Source organism: Acipenser ruthenus, chromosome 34 (genome assembly GCF_902713425.1).
Source record: "Acipenser ruthenus chromosome 34, fAciRut3.2 maternal haplotype, whole genome shotgun sequence".
NCBI lineage: Eukaryota > Metazoa > Chordata > Actinopteri > Acipenseriformes > Acipenseridae > Acipenser > Acipenser ruthenus.
The window spans coordinates 1,979,196-1,995,888 of record NC_081222.1 but is presented as its reverse complement, the minus strand read 5'-3'; the positions used below and the strand labels follow the sequence as shown (position 1 = coordinate 1,995,888).

The window sequence follows — 16,693 nt, the reverse complement described above, 5'->3', positions numbered from 1 at the left end:
AAATTACCAAAAATGACACATTCCTGTGGCAGGGTGAAAGCCCTGCCGGTGTAATGTGTGGGTGTGTGTGGTGAATATTGGGTTGGCAGGGAAGGGGTTAAATTCCTCCCTGCCAGAAAAGCACGTGGGAATGTGGCTCGGGCTGTAAATTGAATAATTCATGGTTAATTAGGCTCCACTCACAGGTGTATATAAAGGGTAATCACGGGTGTTAATCTCAGAGTTGAATGTGGGTTGAGTTAATGTGTGTTTGTTGGTGTAACTGCTGTTGTCCTCTAGGGACAGTACCTGTAGTTTCACATGCTTCTAAATCACTTAGCATATTTTAAAAGTAGTCAGCAGTTTAAAATACCTTTTTCTAAACTTCAGGATTTACACAAATGGTAGAATGTTTATGTGATCTATCCATCTGTCTCTTGTGGGTTTTAGCTGAACTGCTCGTACAAGCCATTTCCCCTTGCAGCTAATACACACAAAACATGACTATTTATTTATATAAAGATATGTTTCATGTAAAATGATGGCAGAGAAGCAGCCAGGAGGGACACTTCCAAACACTGGACTGCTGCTTTACAGTTTAAATAAAGCAGCCGTTACTTTTCTTACACTACCATTAACTTGCCTTTGATAAGAGCGCCCTCCTGTGGCAGTACTGACAAAGTGATGTTACATACACGATCAGCTGCACTTTCTGGTGAAACAAACTCCTGCAAAAGAGTTTAAATAAACACAATGGAATAAAAAGGTTACCCTGGACCTTAAACATCCTCATCATTCAACACTTGCTGCACTTTAAAGACAAGTCAATTGAACCCCAAGCTCAGCTGCGCCCTGTTCACATTTTAATGTTGATGCAAAATAACTAATAATAATTTGTTCCCAAATCAATGACATAATTGAAAGACTACACTTATTATTATTTGTTTATTTAGCAGACGCCTTTATCCAAGGCGACTTACAGAGACTAGGGTGTGTGAATTATGCATTAGCTGCAGAGTCACTTACAACTACGTCTCACCCGAAAGACGGAGCACAAGGAGGTTAAGTGACTTGCTCAGGGTCACACAATGAGCCAGTGGCTGAGGTGAGATTTGATCCGGGGACCTCCTGGTTACAAGCCCTGTTCTTTAACCACTGGACCACACAGCCTCCTATACACGTTTTATATTTTATTTTCAGTGTTTGATGATTTGCCCTTTTTACATTACACACATTGATTTAGTGAATTATATCAGGCTTTAGTGACTATTGTGCATTTTATTTTAACAATGCAAAGTATAATATTTATCTTGGCCAGAATAAGGTTATAAACCCAAAGGTTGATAAAGTTACATGTAAATCTTAAACGATTATTTGCCCATGTTTTCTCAAACATCACAACACAAGGAATCTCCAACATTATAGGTTGAAACAAAGTAATTTAGGAATTTCCAGTGCTTCTGTTTATATTGCACATTTACAGCGCTTTACCAAATGTCTCTGATTCCAGCCTAGTCGGGTACGGTATCCACAGAAGGGAGTTGATTAACGCTGGGGTATAATTTACATTTATTATTCCAAAAGACAAATAAATGAATAAATACATAAATAAATAAATACAATAAAATACAAATAAATAAATAAATAAATAAATAAATAAATAAATAAATAAATAAATAAATACATAAAACTGTAGTGGGCATTGGATCATGTTCCCCAGTAATGATCGCCATTGCCCGAGTGATCTTTTTCAGCTTTTTATTTATTTATTTCTTAGCAGACGCCCTTTTCCAGGGCGACTTACAATCGTAAGCAAATACGTTTCTGTTTCGAGGCGGAGAAAGGTTGAACTTGTAGGATCGCACTGTAAGAGCACATTTATAACTCCTTACTAGAACACAACACATGGAGCCTGGAGCGCTGCTGGTTTGTGTAGGACTTCTGTTTTTTAATTCAGAAAGTAAGTTTCCTTTATTGGTTTTAATTTTAGATTTTTACAAGACGTTTAATTGGTGATATCATATTTCGATGGATTCTGGTACCAGTATTATTAGCCGTGTTTAACATCTCTTGTATAAGATTAAGTTGTATTCCTAAACATTTGTGTTTACAGGTGTGCTGAATGCAAAAATGAGCGTTAAAAATATAAAAACCAAACACAAACAAGTAAATGGTTGTAATAATGAACACGCTACATTACGGACACTCGTTTTATGTACTTATTAGGCTAGCAATGCAAACATAGAAAATAGCGTTGGGTGTTCCCGCATATGGGTTTTCAGTATGAGGTGCCGTTCAGGATATAATTCATTGGTTTATTTATAAACAGTACGGTTCATTTATAAACGGTACGGTTCATTTATAAACGGTAGGCTACGGTTCATTTATAAACAGTATGGTTCATTTAGTGTATGTTTAAGATGGTTAACACTTTCAAGGCCGGGTTGTTTGTTTTGTTTAGAAATTTTAAAGAAAATGCACATTTCTTTTTAAGAGTCATAAGTCATTACCTTTGTATCTAATCACCGTAAAACCATAGATCATTTAAAAGCTTAGAACATGAATATTATTGTCAAAGTGTTTACACAATTCAGAACATTGTAAATGTAAAAAGGTACAAAATTGGAAGAAAACAGTTTCCCCATAACACTTTATCCTCGTACTAATTGGGATACTCAAATGCTTGGAAATCTTCTTTTATCCTTCTCCAGCTTTATGACAATAAATAATGTTCTGCCTAAGGTCTTCAGATAGCTCTTTATTTTTGATTTATTGGTAGTGGCAGCAATCATCCTATGCCTAACCCTTTTATACTCTAAGGATGTTCACCTACAATCCAGCATTTTCTAGACTTTTCTAGAAGTAGGTTCAGCATTATCCTATTGAAATTTCTAGCACTTTGTAGACAATACTATCATAGCATCAAAGGGTACGAATACTTTTGAACTCGCATTTTTAGAGTTTTGCAAAAATATGCTAAAATAATTAATTTCATGTAACTTTTTCCTCATCCACAAAAGCAAAACTTTTGCTACAAAAGATTTTTCCTAAAATTCTTTGCTTGAGAAATTTCTAGAAATTATAATTTCTATAGGGGTATGTAAACTTTTGACTACAACTGTATATATGGGCATTAGATGATTAATCAGTAGATTAATCCGTTCACATTTTTAATAAAGGTAACGTTCTTATAGCGGCTGTCCTGCATAGTAATACTTCTAAATCATTTGAATCTAAAAGAATAAGCTCAGTGGGAATGTAGTCTTTTTAGATGTATTTTTATTCTTTCATTTTTTTAGTAAATGTAACAAATGTTCACAGAACAACCGTTCATTCGGCCACTGTCAGCACATCCCTGAAAACACAAGATAGCTGAGCTGCGTTCACCATACAGCTACGCAGGTGGCTTCCTGTACTTCTCCTTTTTATTGCATCTAGCAAAACCTGAGACACCAAAGAGATGAAGTCGTTCTGAATCTTGTTAGAGGTATCCGAGAATACTGTGGCTATTGACAAGTGATGGCTTAACATGCTGTCGTAGAACGTAGCAGAGAAAGCAATTCCACATAATCACCTCTATTTTAGGAATTGGTGCCTTCATCGTGCCTCTGAAAGCCAGTTCATAACCAAATAGACTACGATGCCTCCGTTGTCTGATGACATTATTTTTTATTTGTAAAAAGTCAATTGAAATATTACTTCGACGTTCTCAATATAATTCTCAATAACGCTCTATAATAACCAATATCAAGCAAAATTCAGCTATTGTTACGCTGCTTAAGGCCTAGCATATTTATATCCCGCCTCTGCTCACTGATGGTTGGACAGCTGGAAAACCAGGGCAGATCTTTCACTCTTCCATTGGTTAAACTTACTCAAGGCCTTCGGTCGAGGCAGAGAATACCTTAAACTGTTTATGTCCCGCCTCTGCTCACTTATGATTCAACTTCTGCAGAGAAAATGCAGATCTTCTATTGGTTGACTTTATATAAAAAACTAAAATTGTGCACGACTAAATTGTAAAAAAAAATGAATCCAGTCTTTAGTTGATTAATCGGTCGGATTAATCGGAGCAGCCCTATTATATATATATATATATATATATATATATATATATATATATATATATATATATATATATATATATATATTACACATACATACATGAACACACTTAAAAAAATGTATTGCACCTGTTTGAATGAATGAAGCATACATTTTTATTAAATCAATAATTTATCTGTATTGCTTTCCTTGTGAAAGACAAGAAAATAGAAGTATTGAGATGATTGTTATTATCTCTTTTAGGTGTCTCTTCTGCTGTCTGTGATGTGAATATTGACCCCTCTAGAGTCGTGGTGAGATTTGGAGACCCAGTGACTGTCAACTGCTCCACAACACGTGAAGATGTATTAGAGGCTGGCTGGGAGGCTTCTGTTTCCCCTGTGAATGAACAAAAGAGTAAAATAGCAGTTTGGAATGTCAGCAGCCTCACTGTTTGGGATGCAGAGCCAAAATGCTTTATAAACTACATGAATGAACCCCGTCAGTGTGTAGAAAAACTGGATTTGGTTATTTACAGTAAGTGACTTCATATAACACTTATTTTACATTGTTTGTAAGCTGACTGTACGTGGGGTGAAAACTACTGAATAGTGTTGAACCTTGTCATTATGCAGAAAGTTTAGTACTGATATATACAGTAAGTACTCCTACTGTATCTGCACCTCTGTGCAGCAGTGTGTCCCAAGTTCATGGAGTTGCATTGTTGGGATCTGTACATGGTTCTGCCAGGGTTTCTTCAGGATAGCATCCCAGTGTTATTTTTCAAACTTTTCTGTATGGACAGCATTTGCCGCATAATCTGCATTGTCTTTGTTTGTTTGGTATATTTCTATACAGAACACTGATCTGAGCCTTTTAATATCACCCTGTAGCAAAAACAATATTGTTTATGTTCATTTGCAGAGTATCCAGAAAATGTCTCCCTCATTGCTCCTGAGTTTATGAAGATTGGTGTAGAATCCACTATAATGTGCCAGGTCCTAGATGTGGCTCCTGCCAGATATCTCAGTGTGAAGCTGTATAAGGGAGATGAACAGCTTGGGAATAGAAGCTTTACTCATGACTCAACACGGTTTCCTGTGAATGAAAGCATCCCCTTTCCAGTAACACCAACCAGAACAGACAATGGAGTGGAGTACACTTGTGTGGCAGAGCTTCAATTGGGACCCGGAGGACTGAAACCAAATCCAGAAAAACGCTCTCCTCCCTTGAAAATCCCAGTAGTTTGTAAGTTGAACAATTCTTTTTCATTCTCTTGCTCTCCTAGCATGCTGATTCTTTAATAATTATAAACCACATGACTGTAAGCTGAAAATCAGCATTATAGTGGGAAAGCATGCCTATCATTTTTCAAATAATGTGGCCAGGGTCTGATCAAGACAGGTAAATTAAATAAGTCATAGAACTAGAATCCTCCAGTCACCCGTTGGATGGAAAAGAAAGCCTATGTATTAAAACAAACAAGCCCAGTTGTACAAAGTCAAATCCGCAGATGAAAATGGCCCACACTGTAAATTCCTTGTCTGTTGTAAATGTGAATTTGCATTTCCCATTGCCCTGTTCCTCCACCTGTGGTCTCAGATAGGATCTGAAGAGCCTTCCTCTCTTTGTTTACTCTCCTTTTTTCTTTTCAGACAAGCCCAGTCTATTGAGCGCTGCTGAAGAAAATGTTGAAGTTTGTGAAGGGGGCAGTATAGTTTTAAACTGCTCTGCTGATGGGAACCCAGCCCCCACGTATGAGTGGAAATACCCCAAAGCTGATAATGTACAGGAGATAACGAAGGATGGAGTGTCTACTGTAAACATCACAAGAGCCTCGTCTAGCAATGACAGGGTTTATGAATGCCATGCTAAAAACACATATGGGGTCGCAATGAAGAACATCACTCTTACAGTCAAAGGTAACGTTTACATTTTTGCCTAGAAGAGGTGTGTAAAATATTCAGAACAACTGGGATGTTAAAGCATAAATATTGTTGTTTACAGTCAGGGCACACGGGTAATAAACATTTTCAAATCACTTACATATTTGGCAAACGTGGTTAACGATAACTTTGCCTAGTCACACATAATGAATTCTCAGTTTGGATAAAATATAAATACCCCCCCCCCCCAAGCTTGTAATGTATGTCGTAAGATAATCTTTGGTGTTGGGTATTAATAGAAGTACAAGAAATGCAGGATACACCATAATGACTTTGTTCATTTTCTATGTACAGGAGGAATCCCTTGGGTTAGGATTATTCTTATTATTATTGGAGTTGTTCTTGCTCTTGCCATAATAGCAGGAGGAATCAGATTCTCCAGAAGATGAAAATCCGGAAGCGTTTTGTGAAGCTGATCGAAAGAATACTGCTTAGCTGTTCATGATAGTCAGCAGCCTCTTATGCTACAAATTCTTTGTGAATCTTGACTCAATGTTTTTTTTGTGCTCAGTCATATATGGAGCTTGTTATCATAATCCTAAAAGGACACAAGAATATCTACTGTACCATTTGAAATAGATTATGCTTTTAACGCTGTTTAACAGTGTGTCGAGCCATGCCATGAAATCCTACCCACAGAACAACACTTAAAGTACAGCAAGAAGAGTCTCATTCATCCATTGTCTTAACATGAAAGATGATAATAATGGTTTCTAACTGTAAGCTGCATTAATGTACTGCATGTTGTTTTGTTGACAAATGTTCACTAAATTGCCTATTCTGGAATTGTTAATGTCCTGTGTTTTTTTTGAGTAATGATTATTTGTTTAAATGCAAGACTACTGTAAAACTTCAATTAAACGCCTCCTTGCGTGCATTGAAGACATGCGATTATTTGAGACCTGGCAATTATTTTAAGTTTTACGGTATGCATCTTTAAAACACAGAAGATACTGTACACTCACTACTTACTAACAAGACACTATTTTCTGTATCAAGTAACTTATTTACTGCTATGTCAGTACATTAACCGCAGGTTACATAAAGCTTACTTTTCCCATATAATGCAAATGTTTCATTACCATTGTTTTTCTTAGGAACATTTATGTTTTTGTATTGAGTTAATTTCTAAATTTTGCTACAATTGTCAATAGTAATGTTCAGCAATCAAAGTGTTATTTGTATAATTAATTAACATAACAAAAGTGATTGACTTAAAGAATCCCGGTATCTTGTTTACATTTTCTGCTTAGTCAGTCCCAATTGAATTTACTATATTTATAAAAGATAATCTGCTGCATCTGTATTCTAAATAATATTGTCTGTATGATAAATTAACCTTAGACTGTTTGTCATCCTAATGTAATCCCACATTACACCTTACACATGTCGGAGAAAAGCAAGATATAACTGAGAGTAGCTGATCCCAAAGAAATGATGCAATCCTGAACTGCAGCGGAACACCAGGGCTGCGAACATCATTTCCAATCAGAATTCAGTGAATCAAAGAGCTTTAACTCAGACTAACCACTAAACAGTGGATATACCATCGATGACAGAATCACTGACCTGCACAAGACAGTTCAGCACAAACAGAATACAACTTGAATTGCAGGATATTTTGTAAATTATGAATAAGAAGTAAACAAAGATTTACAATGCAAGTTAAACTTGAAATAACGAAATAAGCCTACAATGTGCAGTGTAGTTTATTTGCATGAGTAAGGGTCATTACATTTTTACAGGAAATGTTCTGCGATGATTAATCTAAGGAGTGGATCTTGCCCTCTCACTTACATTAAGTCATATCCTGGAAAGGTATAGTCATAATTTCATGGAAAGTACAGTAGAAGGACACATTTTACAATTCCCATGTTTTCCAGTTAGAAAAAACATACATTTATAAAATATTAAAAAGCACAAGGTATATGTGAAATCCCTTTTGAGTTCTGGGGTGTCTGAAGAGATGCCATTTCTGGCCTGACTTCCACTTTTGGGGGCTTATAACTCATTAGCTATTTAGCCTGTGACACTGACATTGCATATATAGTGTTTGTTGTTGTTAGATAACCTGCAGAAACTACATGATGATAACTACAGTGGTTCAGAAGTCTTGCAAGTACATTATGGCATTTGCACTGATTTAACTCTATTGCATTAACACCCATGGTCACCAGTAGGTAATATGCTGACACATTATTAAACTTGAAGTGTTCTGTCTGTGTAGCGAGGATCACAACGAGATCTTGAATGCTTTGAAAGATCTGACCTCTCAAAGTCCTCCTTTTCAGTGCATCCCGCATTGGAGGCCCATACCTTAAATAATAAGAGTGGAGAACTCATATTTTGGGATTCTTCCAGGTACTCCCACATGCAATATCAAAATAATAAAGATCCCAAAATGTAGTCCATTTGGTGTGGAATGACCCACTAAAGATGATTTTTTTCTGTAATCCTGAATTTTAGTGGAATAGCAAGGCTGCAAACATAATGTCCCATCAGGGTGCAATTAATCAAAGGAAATGGTGAAACTACATTTTTTTCAGACATGTTTAAACTTGTCGAGCAGCGAAGCGGCAGAATGCACAAAATATGACGACTTTGCATAAATCATGTTTCAGCACAACACAGCACAAAGAATATTTTTTTTTATTATTTTTTTTTTTACTTACAAGTTACAATGCTTCCATGGCGAGTTTAATTTATTTATCACCAATTTTGTTTTCTGAAATATCCATGGCACTGTCTCAAAGGTTGACCCCGTACTGAAATTAAGCTGCATCTCAGAAACATATAGTCTAAAATGTTTATGTAAACTGTAATTCTAAAGATTAAACTAATAATTCCTTAAGTTTTACATTTTTTTGAATGACATCATTTCAACATTTTTATCCAGAACAGTGATCATTTCGTTCAGTATATTGTGTACTCATCAGTACTCGCCTTGGTTTAGAAAGAAAACTTTAGGCAGGGTTACCATATGAGTCCATGTAGCCTACACTAGGACTGTTTGGGACAGTTTGGGCTTTTCAACTCATATCCCAATGCATTCTGGTATGCTTAGTCCTGCTGTGAAAATTACCAGACAGGTAAAACATACCATAATGCACAGTAATGTGATTTGAAAAGCCTGAACTGTCCCAGTGTACATGGAGTCATATGGTAACCCTAGATTAAAGACTTACGAATTGACCCGCAATTACAGTTTCTAATAGCTGAATGACGCCTGCAAAACTAGATACATGTGTTTAAGTTTAAAAGGGCATAGGGAAAGTGGCAAGGTGGTTAATATACCTGGGTTGGAATCTGGCTCAGGTCACAATGGTGACAGGTGAAAGTTTGGTGGTCTCAGCTAAGCCCTCAGTGGACAACAGCCTACATCACAAAACCGTCACACATTCTGATACAAATTACAATGACAGAGCATTCAGGTGAGGTGCGCTTACAGAGGAGAATGGGTAGCTGAAGCCAGTTGTCACTGATTGTACTCTATCTTTCAGGAACACTAAATTCACAAAGCATCAAATCAATAACTAAAATGACACTGTTGTGCAGCACACAGGATTGTTATTTTACACTTCTGCTTCACACATTTACCAGTTTTCAAGTAGTGCAAGAAGTGTTATTTCTGATAGGGGTCCTTCATATTTATTTTAAGGGTGTGGGTTACTTTGATGTCTGAAGTTAGACCCAGAAGAGATCACACTTAAACAAGGTGCAAAGTATAACCCCCATAGCTACAAAATGTGCAGTACAGTACAGTCATAATGGATGAGGCATGTTGGGCGTGTTGCATCTTTTAAATCCGTAAATAAATTAATTTAAAGGATTTAAAACTTTTTCTCCTTGGGATGCATCGTTTCATTTGCAGGGAGGGTCCTGGCAGCCATGCACAGTTTCATCTTTCAAAATAAACTTTAATAGTACATTTATAATCAATCAACGTGTACACATATATTACAAAAGACAGTTCGGTTTTAAACAATTCAATGAAATTTCTTTTACTTCCGGGTAGCCCTTTCAAAATCATTAGGTGCTTGATATGTTTCAGAAATTGTAAACAAGCACAATAAGGTACTGAACACAAATTGCAATTGGATTAAAAAAACATGTTTTATATTTGAAGACCTACTGCAGAGTGAGTCAGACAGCCACATATCACTCCCCTCCTCAAAAAACCTACCCTCGACCCCACCTCCCTCCTACCCTTCCTCTCCAAAACCCTCGAGCGGACTGTACACCGCCAGCTCTCTGCTTTCCTGTCCAACCACTCTTTGCTTGACCCTCTCCAATCTGGCTTCCGCTCTGCCCACTCCACTGAAACCGCCCTCCTGTCTGTCACCAACTCACTTAAGTGTGCCCGAGCTGCCTCTCTCTCCTCTGTCCTAATTCTCCTCGACCTCTCTGCCGCCTTTGACACTGTTGATCACTCTATTCTACTATCATCTCTTGCTGACCTGGGGATCTCTGGCACTGCTCTGGCCTGGTTCTCCTCCTACCTCTCCAACCGCACTTACCAGGTAACCTGGCGTGGAGCAACCTCCACACCTCACCCTCTCTTAACTGGAGTCCCCCAAGGGTCAGTCTTGGGTCCTCTCCTGTTCTCTCTCTACACCCGCTCCCTGGGCCCCCTCATCGCATCCTATGGTTTCTCATACCATTTCTATGCTGATGATGCTCAGATTTTCCTCTCCTTCCCCACCTCTGACTCCACCATCTCCTCCCGTATCTCTACCTGTCTGTCTGCTATTTCCTCCTGGATGCACTTGCATCACCTCAAACTCAACCTCTCTAAATCTGACCTCCTTTTCTTTCCCTCCTCCTCCCCCTCCTCTGATCTCTCTATCTCTGTTCCTCTGGAATCTACCACACTCTCTCCCTCTTCCTCAGCTAGGAACCTTGGAGTCACCCTGGACCCCTGCCTCTCTTATTCCCAGCACATCTCCACTCTGGCACGCACTTGCCGATTCTTCCTGAGCAACATCCGAAGAATCCGACCCTTCCTCACCAACTATGCTACCCAGCTCCTGGTCCAGGCCCTGGTACTCTCCCGCCTAGACTACTGCAACTCCCTCCTGGCTGGCCTCCCTGCGTCCGCCACCCGTCCGCTCCAGCTCATCCAGAACTCTGCTGCCCGCCTGGTGTTCTCTCTGCCTCGCTTCGCCCACGCTACTCCACTACTCCGCTCGCTCCACTGGCTCCCAATCACCGCTCGCATCCAGTTCAAGACTCTTGTACTAGCCTACAGATGCCTTGACCAGACTGCACCCAGCTACCTCCAGACCCTCATCTCTCCCTACACCCCCACTCGACCTCTCCGCTCTGCCTGCACTTGAAGACTAGCTCTACCTCCGCTACGCTCCCCTGCCTCCAGAGCCCGCTCCTTCTCCACCCTTGCTCCGCAGTGGTGGAATGACCTTCCTACAGATGTCAGGACTGCCCAGTCCCTGACCACATTCCGGCGCCTCCTTAAGACTCACCTCTTCAAACAGCACCTGTAGAACTCCTCTGTTTGTATCCTGGGACACTATCACCCTTCATGTAAATGTGCTTTATTTTGCTCTTATCTGCCCCCTATTTTACTGCATTTAATCCTGTACTTCAGAATACTGTAATCTGCCAAGTGTTTAACCTGTAGTACTTTGTATTTAATCATATCCTGATGTAACTATCACTATTATCTGCTGTATTATTGAATTGTGGTTTGTCACACTTGTACTTTGCTTGAACAAAAGTTATTGTATTACTTGTATTGTAACACTTGAAATGTATTTGCTTACGATTGTAAGTCGCCCTGGATAAGGGCGTCTGCTAAGAAATAAATAATAATAATAATAATAATAATAACTGGGATTTCTTAAAAGGAGTAGAATTACTACAGTATTTATGAATAGGAAGATCAACACTAAATCAGCCCAATAGCCTTTCTGAGTTTTGTGCATTCCAAACAATTTAACCACAGCATTTTAAGTTTATTTTACATTATATTAACTTTTACTTCAATGTACACTCTCAGATCAAGAGCAGGGCTGGTTTTGTTTGAGGGCTGAGTATGCTGCAATTCCTCATTTTGTCTGCTGAGTTGGTAAAAAGGTTAATTTAGACACTAAGGAAATGCATGTACGCAATCACAAGATGACAATGTTTAAATATATATAGTTTTTGGATACTGCTGTTTAAAGTATTGAAAGAGGGTCATTCTAGCTCAAGTGGGCCAGCTTAATGGGCGTGGTTTCCTTTGTGTGTGATGCTATTGAAGAATTGTTTTTTATGCAGATAAACCACATGTGAAAAGAGTTTGAGGGTGTCACCTGCATGCAAAAGAACAGCTTCTCCACATGGTGAGAATGTATCTGAAGCCAGCAAAAAGGCGTATTGTGATGCCTATTTTTTTTTCCATGTCGGAGCTGACCTATACAAACAACATTAATCTAAAAACTGGTTTTGAAGCCAAAAAATAATTAATTGACATAATTAAGTGGCCTAAGGGGTCAAGCAACCACCATGGTCTACTTAAGCTACAATAACCATATACAGTAGTAAAACACATGTATAGTGCAATGTAGCTGTATCCAAGTGTGGTGGAGGCAAAGTAAATTACAGAGAAACAAAACTTTACAACCATGAGCTTGTCACAATAATTTGTCAACAACCAGAAAAATAAGTTTACTACACTGATATGACTTTGGACCAATGCTTCCCTAATTTGCCTTTAACCCAAGATCTGTAACTTTCCAGAACAATTGCCACCATATGTCACAGATGGCTTGTAGTGGTGACGTCAGACCCAGAAGAAACTGCTTGCAAAGGTACCACGAAATGTTCCTGTCAGGACAAATGAGGAAGCCGGCACCTCCGCTCACTCTTTATTTCAGTAACAAAAACGCTTCTTCACTGCCAAACATGAACTACTTTAGATGTGTAATGACTGCAGTACAGGATACTGACCTTAAGGTTAGGGTTTCAGTGTAGGGAGAGGATTATCATTGTTTTAGTAACAATAATTTGATAGCCAATCAGAGTGCAGTGTCCTGACAGGAACATTTCATGGTACCTTTGTAAGCACCGTGAAATGGTGAATGCGCTTTGCTGGTGCCGGTTCACAATAAAATAAAAGGTTTAAACAAAACAAAACACTCAAAATAAATAGCGCAATGGCCAAACAAACAGACAGACAAAACAAACGGTGGACAAACACTAAACAAGTATCGTGCGAGTCCTCTCACACGAGTAGCATTTGTTATCTTTTTAATTATTTATTATTTTAATCTCCTCTCCACACCCGTTCTCCACTCAAGACCACACAACCCAGAGTGAGTGAAACATGCCTCTTATGCAGCTGTACCAAGACTCGATTGCTAATCAATCATTCAACAGGAATCTCGGTACATCTGCACGTGAACTAATTGTGTTCCCCGTGCCCCCATACTAATACCCACTTTAATCTGCATGTGGAGTGATTGTGCAATCCCTGTGCCTAAATACAATTCTATAATTTAAATCACTCGTGCTACACAGACCCATTTAGATCGCATGCACCAATACCTATACACCAACATTAACACTCCACACGCAACATAACACAAAAATACGCACAGGGTCGGGGCACTTTGCCACACTACATTAGTGAAGTTACATTGTATTCATCTAATATATCTGTCTATATATGGTCTTAAAGATGAATGGTTATTTTCCAACCTAAGGGTTAATTCTTAGAAAAGTGGAAATGGGATGTTTCCTGTTAAATCTATTACATTCTTGAGAATTCAAGTTATGAACGAAGAAGACATGACAATAAATCAAACTGTTTGTACTCAGACTCCTTCCAGAAGATCATCATGCAGATCTTTTGACCAATGACTGAAATATAGTCTCACTGAAAAATGGTGGTGTCGATAATAAATGTGTCAGAACATTCAATTGTTTATTCGATTTAAGAACATAAGAAAGGTTACAAAACGAGAGGAGGCCATTCGGCCCGTCTTGCTCTTTTGGTTATTAGTAGCTTATTGATCCCAGAACCTCATCAAGCAGCTTCTTGAAGGACCCCAGGGTGTCAGCTTCAACAACATTACTGGGGAGTTGGTTACAGACTCCCACAATTCTCTGTTTTAAAAAAGTGCCTTCTATTTTCTGTTCTGAATGCCCCTTTATCTAATCTCCATTTGTGACCCCTGGTACTTGTGTACTTGACTTAAATTCAACACTTTTCACTATATTTCCAAGCATTTTGTTGGTCTTTTTTATAGTTTCCCCACATTGCCTAGATGAAGAAAATTCTGAGTCAACATGAACTCCTTTTTCATAGACTCCTTCAATTTCACTATCTCCCATGTGGTATTTATAACGGACATTTTTATTGCCTGCATGCAGTACCTTACACTTTTCTCTATTAAATGTCATTTGCCACTATGTCTGCCCAGTTCTGAATGCTGTCTAGATCATTTTAAATTATCTTTGCAGCTGCAACTGTGTTCGCCACTCCTCCTATTTTTGTGTCATCTGCAAATTTTAAAAAGTTTGCTTACTATACCAGAATCTAAATCATTAATGTAGATAAGGAATAGCAGAGGACCTAATACTGATCCCTGTGGTACTCCACTGGTTACCTCGCTCCATTTTGAGGTTTCTTCTCTAATCAGTACTTTCTGTTTTCTACATGTTAACCACTCCCTAATCCATGTGAGTGCATGTCCTTTACTCCCGGGCAGCAGTGTGGAGTAGTGGTTAGAGCTCTGGACTCTTGACCGGAGGGTCGTGGGTTCAATCCCAGGTGGGAGTGCTGCTGTACCCTTGAGCAAGGTACTTTACCTAGATTGCTCCAGTAAAAACCCAACTGTATAAATGGGTAATTGTATGTAAAAAACAATGTGATAATTTGTAACAATTGTAAGTCGCCCTGGATAAGGGTGTCTGCTAAGAAATAAATAATACTTCATTCAGTTTGAGAATTGACCTTTTATGCGGGACTTTGTCAAAAGCTTTCTGGAAATCTAAATAAACCATGTCATATGCTTTGCAATTATCCATTGTCGATGTTGCATCCTCAAAAAAATCAAGCAGGTTAATTAAACAAGATCTCTCTTTCCTAAAACCATGCCGACTGTCTCCCAGCATACTGTTACCATACAGATAAATTAACATTTTCGATCATATTATAGTTTCCATAAGTTTACATATAACAGAAGTCAGGCTTATTGGTCTGTAGTTACCTGGTTCGGTTTTGTCTCCCTTTTTGTGGATCGGTATTACGTTTTCAATTCTCCAGTCTGTTGGTACAACCCCTGTCTTAAGAGACGGTTGCATGATCTTGGTTAGCGGTTTGTAAATAACTAGTGAGGCTATTGAGATAAAGTTACAGTTACGTTCCTAACGGCAGTATTCAGTTGCTTTTGGATGTTATATTAAACATGTTTTAATCAACATTTTAATTTTAAAATCCTCCCATGGAATTCTTTGTTCGTTTACCGACATTCTTTCCGTTTCGTTACACATTCTCGCACACTCCCCCGCCTCTGGGCAGCTACCGTGCCCTGCCAGTATTAGGTACGAAAGGATGCCGGCACGGCATGGTGCCGACGCGCCAGGGTACGGCTTGGGTTTTTACAAAAATTATGGAAAATAATGTGGCACGCGTTCATAACAGTGACAGAACAATACCAGCAGAGTGCTGCAGGTTTGTGGAAACGAGGTATCTGTCACATTACAATTAGACAGTTTAAATACAGTATACAGATGTCAAGGTGCTCAATCACTGAGGACAATACATCAAAACAAGTCCTCGTGGGCAAGCACCTTGTTATATGATCACGATTATGTTTACTCAAAGCTGCAGAATCCTATTTTACTACAGTATACTTGAGAAGCGATCGTTCGTGAGGGTGCCTAGTTTAACTACTGTGCGGTGTTATGTGTAATGGCTTTTGAATTACAATGACATTACAGTACAGTACTTTACTGTCAGGACTACCACTGCATTTAAGCATCTGTGGCTTATTTATTTTCAGTTGTGATGCAAATCTCACAGTTCTTAACTTAGCGGAGATTCAAAGCTCTGCAATCCTCCCCCACACAATAACACTGCTGTACTCAATATGTATTCAATGAATGTGTATTCACTTTATTGAAACACATTTTAACTAACCGAGAACACAAATAACATCCCTGTGCAATGCAGTAGTGCGCAGTCTCTGTTTGATTACAAACTTGTCCAGTGTTTTCTGCATCATTGCACGATCTACGCTGCGTATGTGCCTATTCAGGCCAGATGTGATCAAATTAAAAAACAGTGGCTGGACATGTCATTGCACTTGATACAGTACTGTATAATATGTAGTCAGTTTTCCCTAAAATTATTCTTATAAGCAGATTGCTTGATTCTTAAAAGCAGATTATTTTAGCATGGTTAATAATTTTGTCCCAGTGGTTTTGATCACTATATGCGGTTGATACTTATTTCAGTGATTCTTATAAAATGGAGTGCACTGTATTGGGAGGATCTGTTTGTTTTAAGAGCTCTGTTCCATTAACTTTAGCATAAGAGGCAGAAATGTTATTTAAAACTGGATAGGTACAGGTCGACATGTGGGGCATGTTGTCAGTATCCTCCTTTGTAAAAACTTGTGAAAAGTAAGCATTAAATACTGTATATTTGTTTTTTTTCCCTCTTCATTTATGATTTTGCCATTTGTATCTCTTTGACATTTTAATACCTCCTTGAATGT

The 16,693-nt window shown here is 38.5% G+C and overlaps 1 protein-coding gene across 1 annotated transcript; it reads left to right on the top strand.

The window, feature by feature from the left end:
• The first annotated feature begins 1,798 nt into the window (after positions 1 to 1,798).
• LOC131705021 (vascular cell adhesion protein 1-like) lies at positions 1,799 to 6,755 on the top strand. The gene is made up of 5 exons (XM_059006930.1): positions 1,799 to 1,939; positions 4,288 to 4,560; positions 4,948 to 5,271; positions 5,679 to 5,945; positions 6,264 to 6,755. The coding sequence occupies exons 1-5, from the start codon at positions 1,885 to 1,887 to the stop codon at positions 6,356 to 6,358; spliced, it is 1,014 nt and encodes a 337-aa protein (XP_058862913.1). The 5' UTR covers positions 1,799 to 1,884; the 3' UTR covers positions 6,359 to 6,755.
• The last annotated feature ends 9,938 nt before the right edge of the window (positions 6,756 to 16,693 follow it).

Coding starts and splice junctions, on each gene's coding strand:
- LOC131705021 (XM_059006930.1), top strand. CDS start 1,885: ATGGAGCCTGGAGCGCTGCTGGTTTGTGTAGGACTTCTGTTTTTTAAT. Junction 5,272..5,678: donor CTTGAAAATCCCAGTAGTTT/GTAAGTTGAACA, acceptor TTTTCTTTTCAG/ACAAGCCCAGTCTATTGAGC. Junction 5,946..6,263: donor CATCACTCTTACAGTCAAAG/GTAACGTTTACA, acceptor TTCTATGTACAG/GAGGAATCCCTTGGGTTAGG.